The sequence below is a fragment of the Mesoplodon densirostris genome, chromosome 15, assembly GCF_025265405.1.
Source record: "Mesoplodon densirostris isolate mMesDen1 chromosome 15, mMesDen1 primary haplotype, whole genome shotgun sequence".
NCBI classification, from domain to species: domain Eukaryota; kingdom Metazoa; phylum Chordata; class Mammalia; order Artiodactyla; family Ziphiidae; genus Mesoplodon; species Mesoplodon densirostris.
In genome coordinates this window covers 62011485-62025273 of record NC_082675.1, presented here as the reverse complement: position 1 = coordinate 62025273, position 13789 = coordinate 62011485, and the positions used below count along the sequence as shown (strand labels likewise).

The 13789-nt window shown below is 41.9% G+C and overlaps 1 protein-coding gene across 2 annotated transcripts in view; it reads right to left on the bottom strand.

Moving 5' to 3' along the window:
• SETBP1 (SET binding protein 1) overlaps nt 1-13789 on the bottom strand; it is a 378710-nt gene that overhangs the window by 18339 nt on the left and 346582 nt on the right. For both annotated transcript variants that reach the window (XM_060118586.1, XM_060118588.1), the window contains exon 5: nt 10158-10328. In XM_060118586.1, the coding sequence (XP_059974569.1) occupies nt 10158-10328 (171 nt within the window). The remainder of the gene's footprint in view (nt 1-10157; nt 10329-13789) is intronic.

The window sequence follows — 13789 nt, the reverse complement described above, 5'->3', positions numbered from 1 at the left end:
AAAGATTCAAGCAAGGGTTGCCCTATTTCAAAGTGAGTTTCATACCATATTTCCTTAAGAAGACAAAAAAGACAAGGAGCTGGACAAGAAGCGAGAAAACCTGGGTTTCCCTGTTAATTTTCTACTAATGACTGCATCAGAACACCAAATTTCTCTCAGTTTTACAATTTCAAAGGCCTTTTCTAACTGCCAAATTTCACAGTAAAATAACACAAGGTATTACTACAGATCACCTGCCCTACTTCTGCTAGACAAGGCCTTCTTGCATATTGTTTTGATCCTGCTGCTTTCTCCAGGTCAAATGCCTTTAAGCATTCCCTATAGGGAGCCAGACAGCCAATATAATGAGTGAGGTTGGCCAGGATTAGGAAGAAAGGTGGGGGGAATAGGGGAGGACATGGGAAACTAAAGAGAATATGGCCCATCTAATGGGGCAAATGTTATTCTGTATCAATCATTGTTTCCAGGTAGGAACCTAAGCCCAAAGTTATCAGATAATATGTTTCAAAAAGCCAGAACTCCTGATTATTATGTAAATCTCCTGATGTTTACAATCTGCCGATTAATTAATTTTAAAAAAATGTATAAACCTGTGTAGGCCAATCAAAATACAACTGCAGACAGCTATTGGCCCATGGCTTTATTTTGATATCACTGTCCTTCAGAAGGGTCACCATGACTCATTCTAGAATTGCAGGGACTCTAGGTTCTGACCCCAAACCTCTCTTCCAGCCTCATCTGTCATTATTTCCACATATACTCCTGTCTTAGAGATCTCTGTGCTTTTAATTTGGTCCATCCTTAGAAGGCCATCTCAACTCTTCTCTTCCCAGATCATCTCAGTGTCCTCCAACTCCCACATCTCAGTGTCCTAGGGTAATTAAATTACACCTAGGCTAGTATAATCTCCAGCTTTCCATTGAGAAGCTCATTCGGAAAATCCCATAGAACTTCTGAGTGAAGGGACACATTTATGTGTACAAGTTCCTCCTTCTTTGAATAAACACATACCCATGCACAGGTCATCTCAGTGTCCTCTGAACTCCCTTAGTGCCCTTCAGGTGGAAACTCATGATTTCTTGGTTGCTAAATGATAGCTCTGTTAGTATCTGAGATTGTTATTCAATCTATTAAGTTAAAAATATTACTTGGCCATCTCATGTCTTAGAGTCAGGCCTCCCCCAATAGTGTGACAGTTCTCCTAGGGCAAGCGCTAATCTTTACTTGTATGTAGCATTGTGGCAGGTACTTAAAAAATATCTGACAATTTGTAACAAAGCCTTATAGAAGTTCCAGGAAGATGAGCTCAATATGAAGCCCTAACAGGTAAGGGTGGGGGGGTTGACTGTGCCCTGAGATAAGGGTATTTGGAGGAGGTAGTGAGGATAAAACTTCTAAAGATCGTTAATGGGTTTTATGATCTGAGTCATAACATGACTAAATTAGGACTTAACATGATTAAATCCTGGCGTGACATGACTTCATTTTTAACATGAGAGGGGTCATAAAATAGTGATATATTGTTTTGAACATGGGATTGGTGCTGTTTCATTTCTTTCTCACCACTGCCTAAAAAGCAGAAATTATTTTTCCCATTTCACTGGTAAGGAAACTGAGACTCAGAAGTGTCATTTAGACTGTGACTCACCTAAGGAAATGAATTAAGTACTGCAGTAACACTGGTCCTTGAATTTCAAATGCAGTTTTCACTTTACATCTGTGGGGTAGCCAGAAAGAGTCCAGGTTTCCTAATTCCTGGCAGGTAATATTTGTAATTCAGTTCACTTCTCTGAGCTCAATTTCCTCAGCTGCAACATGAAGGGGTTTGCAGAGATCCGTTCTAGTCTATTCTAATCCAGTCTTGTCTAGTCAATTCTCGTTTAAGCAGCAGGAGAAGGAGGCCCCCTGGGAGGTGCTCTGGGATTATTCCAGTGACCCTCAAAGGTAGAGTGGAGAGGGCTGCGGGTGAGTTATACCTCTCCGTGTCTTTCTGTCTGTCTCTTTCTCTTTGTCACACCTGTCTATTCTCTCTAAATTCTTTCTCCAGTTTCTTAGACTGACTTACAGTCTGCCTGGACCACTAAAGATCATTCTTAATGACGGTCATTACACAGTTCTTCCACGTTGCCTGAGGCCATTTCCACAGCAATAAGCGGGAAAGACCTTGTCCCCCTTCTCCACAGCTGGGCTCAGGATGCCAACTTCACTGGAACCAAGAAGTTTTTCAAAAACTCTCCATTAATTACAGGAAACCCAAAGCACTGTCCCCTCTTCTCATTAACACAGTTGCTTTCAGTTGCCACTACATGATCTCACCACCATTAAACCAACAATCTAATTAGACTTCTGGAAATGGAAAAAGCCAATGAATAAGGCAGGCGTGCCACTTTCATCTCAAAACTGATCATAAAATATTGTGCCCTTTTGTTCTCCTCCACATAAAATCTGCCCTGGAAGAGTTTCCTTTCATTCTCTCCTATTTATAAAGAGGAGTTTGAATATTTGATATAAAAGGAGTATCAACAGAAATTGCTTCATGTTTGGGAGGTTTTCTTTCCTGCATTTCTGAGCGTGGAGTCTCATTACAATAATCGTACCTGACTCCCCGGAGTGTGATGCCTCACAGCCAAACCTCCCACTGGGTTTCAATGGAGGTGTGAATGATACTATCACTGGGAAGAAGGTAAAACGTATTATTATCATTACTCTATTTTTAAGAGGGTCTGACTGTGGCAAGAGGTGGTTGGGAGTATAATCTGTACAAAGCATGCAGAGAAGATAAATTGAGTTAAACTTCTTACAGACACGGCACTTTCCGACCTGTCATTAAACCTTCTGTCTTTCCCAAAATCTCAGCTCTGGAGAGAGAAAAATTAGTTAAATCCAGTCCAGGCATGTTTGCTGAGTATCTACTATGCACCGAGCACTGCACGAGCTTCTTGACACCCAAATATGATTATATGTTGCTTAACAACAGTGTTCCTGGATTTTGCTTCTCTTCTTTTCATCCCATTGAACCCAAGGTTCTGAGAATTCATGGGATCCTCAATACTCATTGAATGGGACAAATCTTAAATAGGAAATGGTTGCTGCCCTCAGGAAATCCATACTCTGAACAGAATGCAAGACTAGCATATATAAAATAATTAAATTACACCTAGGCCAGTATAATCTCCAGCTTTCCATTGAGAAACTCATCCTGAAAATCCCACAGAACTTCTGAGTGAAGGGAGACATTTATGTGTACAAGTTCCTCCTTCTCTGAATAAACACATACCTATGCACTACACACACCATGCCATATAGGCTGACTCCTTAACTTGAAAATAATCTTCCCTGGAGGATATCCTGGTGGATTAGCCAGGAGCTAGTCCGCCGTTACTGAACAGAAAATTCTGGAGGCCCCAGGGGTCCCCTTCAGGTTGCTTCCTCTGCTGAATGGTCTCAGGATGGTTTGCTGTTTCTGGGGCTGCCATGGAAAAGAAAGGCAAATCATTGCCTCTCAGCTCTAATAAATATCATGCTAGAGTATGTGTTTTCATGCACCAGATGGTTTTGTGCAGGAAACAGTTGTTCAGTGCATTTTGATTAATACTTAATGATTAGCTGTTGTTTGCCCACCTCAGTGCTAGGTACTGGGGTTTCAAAGTCAAATAAGGCCTGACAATAGGGGAGTGGACAGTGCAGCATGAGATACAAGACACTTCATTAAATGCAGGGACCAGTGATCAACCAGCTTGTAGGGAGAGGAGCACAGAGGATGTGGTGTCTAACTTGGCCGTGGGGTGATTCTCAAAGTGGGTGTAAGGGAAGGCTTCCTAGAGTTGAAGGCACCTAAGCTGAGTTGTGAAGAGTAATCATGAATTTGATATCCAAATAGCTTGAGGAGTGGGTGAAGGAGACAGGAACATTCCAGGGTGGAAAATAGGTAATAGCAATAACAATAACAACAACAATAGCAGCAGCAACAATAGCACACATTTGCTGAACTCTTCCTATGTGTCAGTCACTCTGCTAAGATTTTTCACAAGGATTACCTCATTTATTCCTCACCACAATCCTCTACACTGGGTGGCATGCTTTTCTCCATTTCACAGATGTGAATACTGAGGACTGAATACCCAGCTGCTTTAGTGCAGTATTGAACTTCCAATGCAGGCGATTGGAAGCAAGAACACATGCGTTTAACTAGAGCACTGCACAGCCCACAAGTGGTGTCAAGAAAAATGAGTCAAAACTTAGAAACAAGGCAAATGGAAGGGTGCATGTCCTTGTGGAGTCTTAGTGTCCTCTTACAGGGGATTCACTATCCACTACTAATTAAGCCCCAGATTCTGCCAGGTAATATATTAACTTGTAGATTTTTGCCCAGAAAATATGCAAATGATTCCTTTCCAGTAGAAAAGATAAGCCCAGAGGTTATGGTTTTATTGTCCATTGGGACATTAACTGAACAATCTTGCTTGGCATTCTTTCTCCAATGCCTACATTCCTGTAATGCCCTTTTCTTCTAGTTCTAATTCTTTTCAGACCAGCTTTATCACCATGTTGGTTTCCTCATTAAAGAGTTGAATGAATCCTTGACATGATTTTTTAGTTTCTTGCAAATTACATTCTGACAGTGGGGATTCCAAAGGAATTTGGTGTTGGCTGATATTTCCAAGGAGATGGGCCCAGATTCTGGAGGATTTGGTGCTTCTTGGGGCTGTTTACAGCCTTAGCCATGGAACAGCTCAGCTTTTCTAGGATGTCCAGTTTAAATCAGAAAAGAGCTTATTTTCTCCTTTTCGGGCCAAAAAAAATGGAAGTTTATCAGAAGGCCTTTGGTGTGATGGGGTCTTCAGGGAAGCACGGAAGTTTGCAACCCTGCTGGGTCTCTTCATGGCCCAAAGCCAAAGCGAGGGGGCTCATCAAGAACCTTATGTTCAGTAGAGCTCGCTAGGCAAACAGAGTGATTCTGTGCTGCTTCAACATGGGCCAGTAGGTAGCACTTTTCAGAAAATTTGAATGATTTGTTTTTAAAATAAAGCTTTATTTTCTCTAGATCTTTCTGAACTTTTTCTACTGTATATTTTAAGTGATTAATCTGGACTTAGAGAAATTTATTTTACAACTTGATGACTTCTTTGGTTTGTATACTTATGGCTCTTGGATGTTTCAAATCCTATTAACTTGCACATTTATTTGCTCTATTTTGGTTCTTTTGGAAAGACAAGACTTTTGGCTGAATCGACCCATTATTTTGGTTAGGAACTTCAGATCATGGTACCACACAGGACAAAAAATAAATAAATTACTTTACAATTCTGAAATTCCTGTTCACTGCTTTTTGCATTTGTACCTGGATATCATTTCATATTTTTGGGTCCTTCTCCATAAATGGCAGTTGGTTAACAGAAAAGTCAGGCATCCTAGAATTTGGGAGTTAGAAGCAATTTTCGTGATCATTTTTGCTTCAGCTACTAGAATGCTGGATTTCATTCTGATTCCATTAGAATCAAGAATTCATTCTTTAATTTGTAAAGGTAATTTTTCAAGATTAAAGTTTGGCATCTTGATTACAGGTATCAGCCAGTTCTGATTGGGCTGATAGTTTGGTTTAATAATGAAATGGTTTACCTAATATGTCTTTGCTTTTAGAAGCAAAATGTCTGACTTGTGAAATTTAAATATTTTCACTTACTCTGATAGTTTTAAACAGGGCAGATGACACAGTTTGAGAGAATAATATATTAGCCTTGATACGAAACAGATACAAACTATAAATTAAGGGCTATGCTCCCTCCGCTGCCCTTGTCATCTCTAACAGGGCTACACCTTGAGCAGGTGAGATTTGGTGATAGCAACCCTGCTACATATCTTTTTTCCTACTTGGATTTAAGATAAGAGACTATCAGTGTGTGTGTGTGTGTGTGTGTGTGTGTGTGTGTGTGTGTGTGTGTGTGAGAAAGAGAGAGTGAGAGAGAGAGAGAGAGAGAGAGAGAGAGAGAACTAGAAAGAAATGCCTTCCTGTTTGCTTGCTTTTCCATTACTACTACTCTAGACTTTTCAGGTGCAGAACCAAAGACATTTTTTTTTCTTGGTGTTTTATGAAGTTCCTACAAAATTTGTAATTTACTTAATAATATAGTCTCATCTTAAATATTAATACAAAGTGTGTGTGGGGGGCATGTTTCAGTAGTAAAATCATGCACTCTCTACGTATCGCATAACCTCCCTGAGAAGTTAGTTCAATGTGTAGAAGATCAGAAAAATAAGGCTGACTTATTCAGGTACAGATTATCTGGTGTGGTTATTCAGTCATTATTGGGACAGTGCAATGGAAGTTATTTCAAATCATGCATCATTTTGAACAAACTTTATTGAAGCTTTCACTGCATTAGCCCTAATTACTCACAATAATGATGCAGTGCTCCCCTGAACCAGACCTCCTTTGTTGTGCCAGGGGACTGCAGCTGATCAATGGCTATTGAGCAGTTTGATCACGAAGGCTGAACTGCTTGAGCACCAGTGGCAGCCAGTGCCTTCCCTCCCTCCCAGTAGCTCACAGACTGACATGTTCTCAGTCTGGCCACCCTCTCCTGCAGCTCTTCTTCTGTGTCTTCCTCCAAGTCAATAACTTCATAATCAGCATGACTCTCAGGCTCGGAGACGCTAATAAATTGCCTTAAACAAACAAAAATATACATACACACACACGCACGAGCTAGAAAAAGACATATTTTAAAGCCTTTGACCCACATTCATTTCTTCCACATTATGTTTATAAAATAAGGTGGGAAACCTTCCTTTTTTTTTCTTTTACCAAAGATTACCTGTTTGAAAAAATACCATTAGGATATAGACTGATCAATTATTTGGCAAGTATTTACCAACAGCTTACCACATGTCTGTCAAAGATTTCTCCATTTGCTTGTTAAGCAGTTCCAATATCAAGCATGTTTTTCTCAGACGTCTCCCATCTTGTTTGGTATGGAATAAACACACACCTACTGCCTCGTAATCATTCATTTCACTTAGTGATTATTTATTGAGCATCTACTATGCGTCAGGAACTGTACTAGAACTGTACCTTAGTTTCCATTATTTTAAAATAAAAGTAATTTCAAATTAATTGAATTATTTTAGTATTTAAAAAACTCAATAGGGAATTCCCTGGCAGTCCAGTGGTTAGGACTCTGCACTTCCACTGTCGGGGTCACAGTTTCGATCCCTGGTCAGGGAACTAAGATCCCATATGTCATGTGGCATGACCAAAAAGAAAAAAAAAACTCAATAAATGATTTCTTAAATTAATTTTGCTTTATAAGCCACTTAATTTTACTCTTCTTTCCTTTATCTTCTCTGCACTTGTCTGAGTCTTCAAAACCACTCTGTAGAAATGACGACTTATTGAAAAATAAGTTGATTTCTTTATATGGCCAGAAGTAATTCTAAATTACCTTACTTATAGTGAAAGATGGGACTCTAAAGAAAACAACAATTAAGTGAGTTGTCTCATCAGAAATATGTATGACTAATGTACAAACACCCAATTGAATGAAATCAAACCCAGAACCTATTTATTAACTGCCTTCTGTATGCTTGACTTTGCTTAAAGCCTCACATTATGAGTTTCACTCACTGTTCTCTAAAAGAAGTAGGAGTCCGTAATTAGGGAGAAAGAAATCTGCCTTTGCTACTGTTGGGCCTATGATAGAAATGAGATTCCACTGGAAATCAGGCAGTAAATCAAGAAATTTGGGTTCCAATCCAACTGCATGACCTCAGGCAAATCTCTGAATCTCAGAAGCATCAATTTCTTCACGTGTGAAACAGGGTATTGGGTATGAGCCCAGGCTGTTCGACCCTAACTCTCTTAGGTTTGTGGGAAGACGTTTGTCTGTGGGGAGTGGAATCTCAGGAAGGACTGGCCTTCAGCACCTGGAGTAGATCTTTAGCCTGTTTTCCCATAGAAGTTCTGTTCAGCAGCCTAAGACCCGGAAATGGACCAAATCTGTGAAACTCTCATGAGGGTCTCATTTGAGCATTGCCGAAAATAAACAGCCCATTCCTACATCCTGAAACAGGAGAGCTTTGGCTCAGCTCTGATTACCAGAGAGGCAGGTTTAAAAGTTTAATACCCACCTGTTTCTACGCCCATTTGGCATATTTGTAAATTATTGAACACAAATAGAGGAGGCAAGCCCGTAGAAGCTTGGGATCCCAAGAATGTGTTCTCTCACACAGCATGGAAAGAGTTCAGGGAAGGAAAATAGGGGATCACCTGTCTTTTGCCTCTGGGAAATATCTGTGCTTGGCAAGCAAAGGCAGAAACATGCAGGCTGATTTTTAAATCCATAAAGGGGGGCCAAGGGAGGCCTCCAGAGCTTAACCAACAGGGTTGAGCAAGCAATTATCTGGGTGGGTATGCAGACCTTGGCCCAAATCTTTTGTTCCAGCCAAGTGATGAATCCCCAGAGTTCCAGGCATGGCAGCAGTGCCCACTTCTTGGACTCCCTCCACAGGTGCCCTGCCATAAAGGTGCTGCAAGTCTCAGGGGCAGCTTCTTCCCCTTTCCTCTGTGACTCTCCTCCTAGGACCTCTCCTTGTTCTCATTGCTGGCATCATTTACCTGGCATTTCCATAAAAAACTTTTCATTTCACACCTAGCATGTGAAAGATGTTAATATTCTTGATCATATTTGAGACATGATCCCGTTTCTTCAGAGCAAGATTTCCCAAGTGCCTGGGAAGAATACCACTTCCAAGAGATGTTAAGAGCTCTTCCTAGAAAAATGAGTTTTGTGGTCAGGTAAGACCATGAAATTCTGTGTCTCGCTCTCCTGGAACCTCACAATGCACATTGGTCAATTAAAAGCTCAGGAAAACCCTGCAGAAAGGAAGCAGATGCAGTGTAGCCTTCCTCACATTCACCTAACTATGAAAACATCTATCTCAAAACACCTACCAATATTTTGTGAAACTCAGTTTGGGAAGTGTCAGTCCAAATATTTCTTTCTGTTATTTCAGCTGGGCTCATTTTCTAATTACCAATGGTCTCCAATGAAGGAGGTAGGTATGTAGCTGAGTTCTCTACTTAAAGCAAACTGCTGAATTAGAAGATGAGTTTAGGTGAATATCAATAAAGAGTGTCTTCTTGGGCTTCTAATCGTAATAGGCATTTGTAAATACTGCAACATGCTTCACATTTACCAGTGCATCAGTTCAACACATTTTATGGAATGTTCCATCACTCTGTGAGCCATGAAGATAGCAAGAATCTAAATCATGGATTCTGTCTCTGAAGTACATACAGTTCTGTCATGAGAGAGAAGAAGTTAAATAGAAGCATTTCTCATGTAGTCTACAAGTGGGTGGTAAATGCGTGGCAGAGACACTGGATGCTACAGGCATTCAGAGGAGGTGTGACTCCCTGGGCCTTGAAGATCTGTGGGATGTGAATAGGAACCGAGTAAGGCTGTCCTAAAGAAAGGTGTTAAGCCAAGTCCAAGGCCTTCCTTCCTGGAAACGGGTTGGTGCACAGGACTGCTGGGAGGTGATGTGGGGAGTAGCGGAAGGCAGAGCATATGGGATGTCTGAGTAAGGCGCTTGTACTTTATAAACTGCCAGTGAGGAATCTGGTGACTACTGAGGAATTCATGATATCATGAGCTAGAATGAATCAAGTCCTCAGGGAAACGCTGATTACCATCTCTCAACCATGGTGAGCATAGGAGGTAGTGAATGCAGTGGTTGAGAGCATGGGTCTTGGATCTGAGTTGGAATTCAGAGTGTCCACAGGTTCCTGGGGCAAGTTAGCTTCCTCTTCTGGAATGGAGACATGTATTTATTTCACAGAGTTATTTTATGAGTTACATGAGATATATAAGGTCCTATATGCAGAGACTAGTAGTTACTAAGGCTTGATAAAGAGTAATTAATACTGTTACTACTACTCACTGACCTTTGCCTCCAGGTTCTGAGATGATCTCCTTCCTTTCTTAGACCTTCTCCCACTTGAAAACTCCAATGCTGAAACAGCTCACATGCTCAGTGTCTGCCGGAGGTTGGCTGAAGAGAGAACTCTTACCTGTACTTAGCAGCAGCACATTCCCGGAGGGCCTTCTCCATGCCCACCTTCCCTGGGGTGAACCCAAAGCATCTGAAGTGCTCACCTGCATCTGATGTTGCTGCAGATGCAGCAAGGAGAGATAACACTGGGGCTGGTGGGATTGCAACACTGTCCACTGCAGCTGGCTTCTTCCTGGTCATCATAGTGGACGCTGAGCCCTCGTTCTTACTATGTGCTGCCGTTTGGTCCACTTTTAAGTGGGGACTTGGTATCCCTAAAAAAAATAACCCCAAAGCCTGCAGTTACTTTAAAGAAATAGGAAGACAGACAACATAAAATCTGAAAGTGACCTGAAGAAATCATCAAATGATCTGACCTCCTTCTGGTGCAAGAATGCCATTTTAGAATGTTTAAAGGAAACAAAACAAAACAAATTAGCAGCATAACTGGTTTTGGTTTTTTTTTTTTTTTTTTTTTTTTTTCTTTTTGCGGTATGTGGGCCTCTCACTGTTGTGGCCTCTCCCGTTGCGGAGCACAGGCTCCGGATGAGCAGGCCCAGCAGCCATGGCTCACGGGCCCAGCCGCTCCGCGGCATATGGGATCCTCCCAGACCGGGGCACGAACCCGTATCCCCTGCATCGGCAGGCGGACTCTCAACCACTGCGCCACCAGGGAGGCCCTGGTTTTGGTTTTGTGGCTGAGGTTAGTGGTGACAACATTCCAGGTGGCCTGCTTGAAAGTGGGGGTCGGGGCACAGGCCTAATGAAGCAGTGTAAGCCATCATGCACGTTTTACCTTCCATGGATCAAGAAGCCTGTCTTTACAGAGGTTTTGGTGTGCAGAGTATGGAGGGGAGAAGTTGATCCCACCCTAGTGAGGTTTCTCATCTCATCCAGCTAAGAAGACAAGACTGAATGAAAAGGAAAAACTGAGCAACAAGTGTGGGCAGGCCTGTGTGTTATTCATTAAAAGTGCCTGGGGAGTTCTCAGGAGGCAGGGATTCGTGTGGGAAGAAGTAAGGAAAGGCTTCCCAGAGTTCATGCTAGAGAAGCAAGGTCGAAGGAAAGGCATTCCCGGTGCTGAGAAGAGTGTCTGCTAAGTCATGGGTGAGGAATGAAGATGATTCAGACAAGAGGCCGGCCTTCTGGAGGCAGGAGATGCCCTGTGGGGACTGGTGTGTCACAACAGTGACTGGGCCAAGTAAGGGCTGAACTTGGGGGCCTTTGAGTGTCTGGTCAGAGTAGTCACGACTTTTTGATGCTGGAAAGCCTGGGTAGACTCTTATGAGGTGCCTCTGAAAGGGCCTGGAAACTTACTACATAACACATTATAAGAACTGTTCTGGAGCCTTGTTTGCTGGGCTCAAATCCCAGCCCTCTTACTTTTCAGCTGTGTGATCATGAGCAAGTTACTTAACCTCTCCAAGCTTCAAGCTTCCTTAACTGTGCAGATGGGATGGAACTGTATTACCTCATGGGGTGGTTGGGGGTATCCATGATCAATCAAAATAAAGGGCCTAGAACAGTGTCTGGCACATAGTTCATGCTATATAATTGTTTCCTATTATGATTATTCCTATTATACTGCTATCACTATTATAACCTGCTCCTCAAGCCAAACGGAAACCAGCCAACAAAGGCTCAGTTCTCTTCCCTGACATGACCAAGGATTTCTGGACACCTTCTACATCCCCAGCTGCAAAAAAAGTCACTCTCCAACTCATCCAAACATAACTTCAGAAGCTGCAGGTGTCTGAATCCATGTCAAACGGTCATCTACTCAGAATTTCTTTATGTGTAGGCTACATGCCACTGATAGCAACAACATGAAACAGGCCTTATCACAGTAGTTCCTGACCTTTTTTCCCATCTCAACCAACTTGAGTGACACTGGTCCCTCCTATAGTAACAGCTCACCTCCAGTGAGATCTGCTCACTTTGGCCTAACGGCAGCCCTGTGAAGCATGTAGTGTGGAGGTTACTCTTTTCTTACTTTTATAGATGAGGACAACATATTTCTGAGATGTTAAGAGATAACTGACTAAACTCATACAACTCTTAATGTCAGAGCTCGAAGTTTTCAAGCAGCCAGATGCTAAACTCAGGGATCATCTTGGTCTACCTTACCATCTTCCAACTTCTGCCCATGACCTGGTCTACCAACAGCATGCTTCACACTGAGGACACAGAGGGCCTATATCACACCTGGAAAAGGCACCTGTAACCACCTAAGGAAGAAATGCTGGCACTTTCATTTACCATCTACTACCTTCCTCCTACTCTCCATCCCGATCTCTGAAACCTCCACTTGAGGTGTTGTAAATAAAAATACAATTTTTCTTTTTTGATTTCATATTTCATAGCGTTTGACTATGGGAGTGGACAAACATCAAATTCTATGACAGAGAGACCGCAAGGCACAACCATCAAGAAATCAGGAGGTGCAGCAAACACGTACATGATCCCCGGATGATGCCCACTTGTAAAATATGCAGGTGTGCCAGGAATACGCAAGGTATACACATGTAGTACATGTAAAATGCAAACAGAATCTTCTGCAAGGAGATACATCCAAATAGTTAACCATGGTTATTCTGAGGAAGGAGAGCACAGGGAAGATTAGTGAGGGAGTTTTTACTCTTGCTCCTTAGCCTTCTTTATTGTTAATATTGTTTAAACCACAAACATATATTAAACTCTTTTTCCATTAACAAAATAAACATAGTTTGGAAAGAATCTAGAAGTCTATCACAGTATGGTCATCTGGGTAGATTGACTGATGTGCTAGAATAGTGGGCTGCTAACAAATCTGCAGTGGGACAGCAGGCCTGAGTCTGATCAGAATTCCCCACCGTGGTACTCCGTGCCACCCTGGCCCTGTTCCTGTCAAATGGATGCAGGCGTCCTTTGCACAGCACACCTCCGGGACTCTAAGCTGCCAGAGTTCTATTGGATAACAGCTCCTTTGGAAAAACTCCCTGATCTGTCTGTCCTCTTTGTATCTGTGGACACAGGTGGGACAGGGAGTTCTTTGCTCATATTATTGTATGTGCAGGGAATGAGCCATAAACAGGATTAGCAGGCAGATATTTAACTCTCACTTGGGAACACAGTGATTTCAAGCCATTTTAGTTGTACCCCTTTTCATGCAAATGTTCACAATCCACATCATTCCCTTAAAGCAGATCTGATCACACCTCTGTCGGGTGTACTTTGCTACTCAAGTGTTTATGGTACAGAATAAGTTAAAAGTAATAAGATGACACTTAAAACAATCTATAATTCAGATTGTCACTCTTTAGCTATCTTGAAAACCCTAGATAATTTAGGATTTTCTAGATTAGAGTACTGTTTGCCAGTTGCTGTCCAATGAATTTGAAAACAAATTGAAAAAAAAAATCTTAATGTTTGCTCAGACATCTTTCAGTTTTGAAAGGATTAGGGAAACAATCCCAGAAGTAGTATATGTGGGCAAGAATATTAGATAAACGTTAAACAAAGGCTAATATAACAGTACTTGTAATGCATAAACTCTGTCTGAGAGCAGAGGTCTCAGGAGACTGGAATGGGTGACTTCTTGGGAGAGAGCATTGGGCAGGCTGGCCACTGGAAGTCTTTGTTTCTCTTCAGTCCAGGTGGCAGCTGATGCTCCATGGAGAGGTACCCAAAGGACCAGAGGAACATGAAATAGTTCAGAACCAAGTTCTCACAAATGCTCGGTGATGGTAGAGTGGTG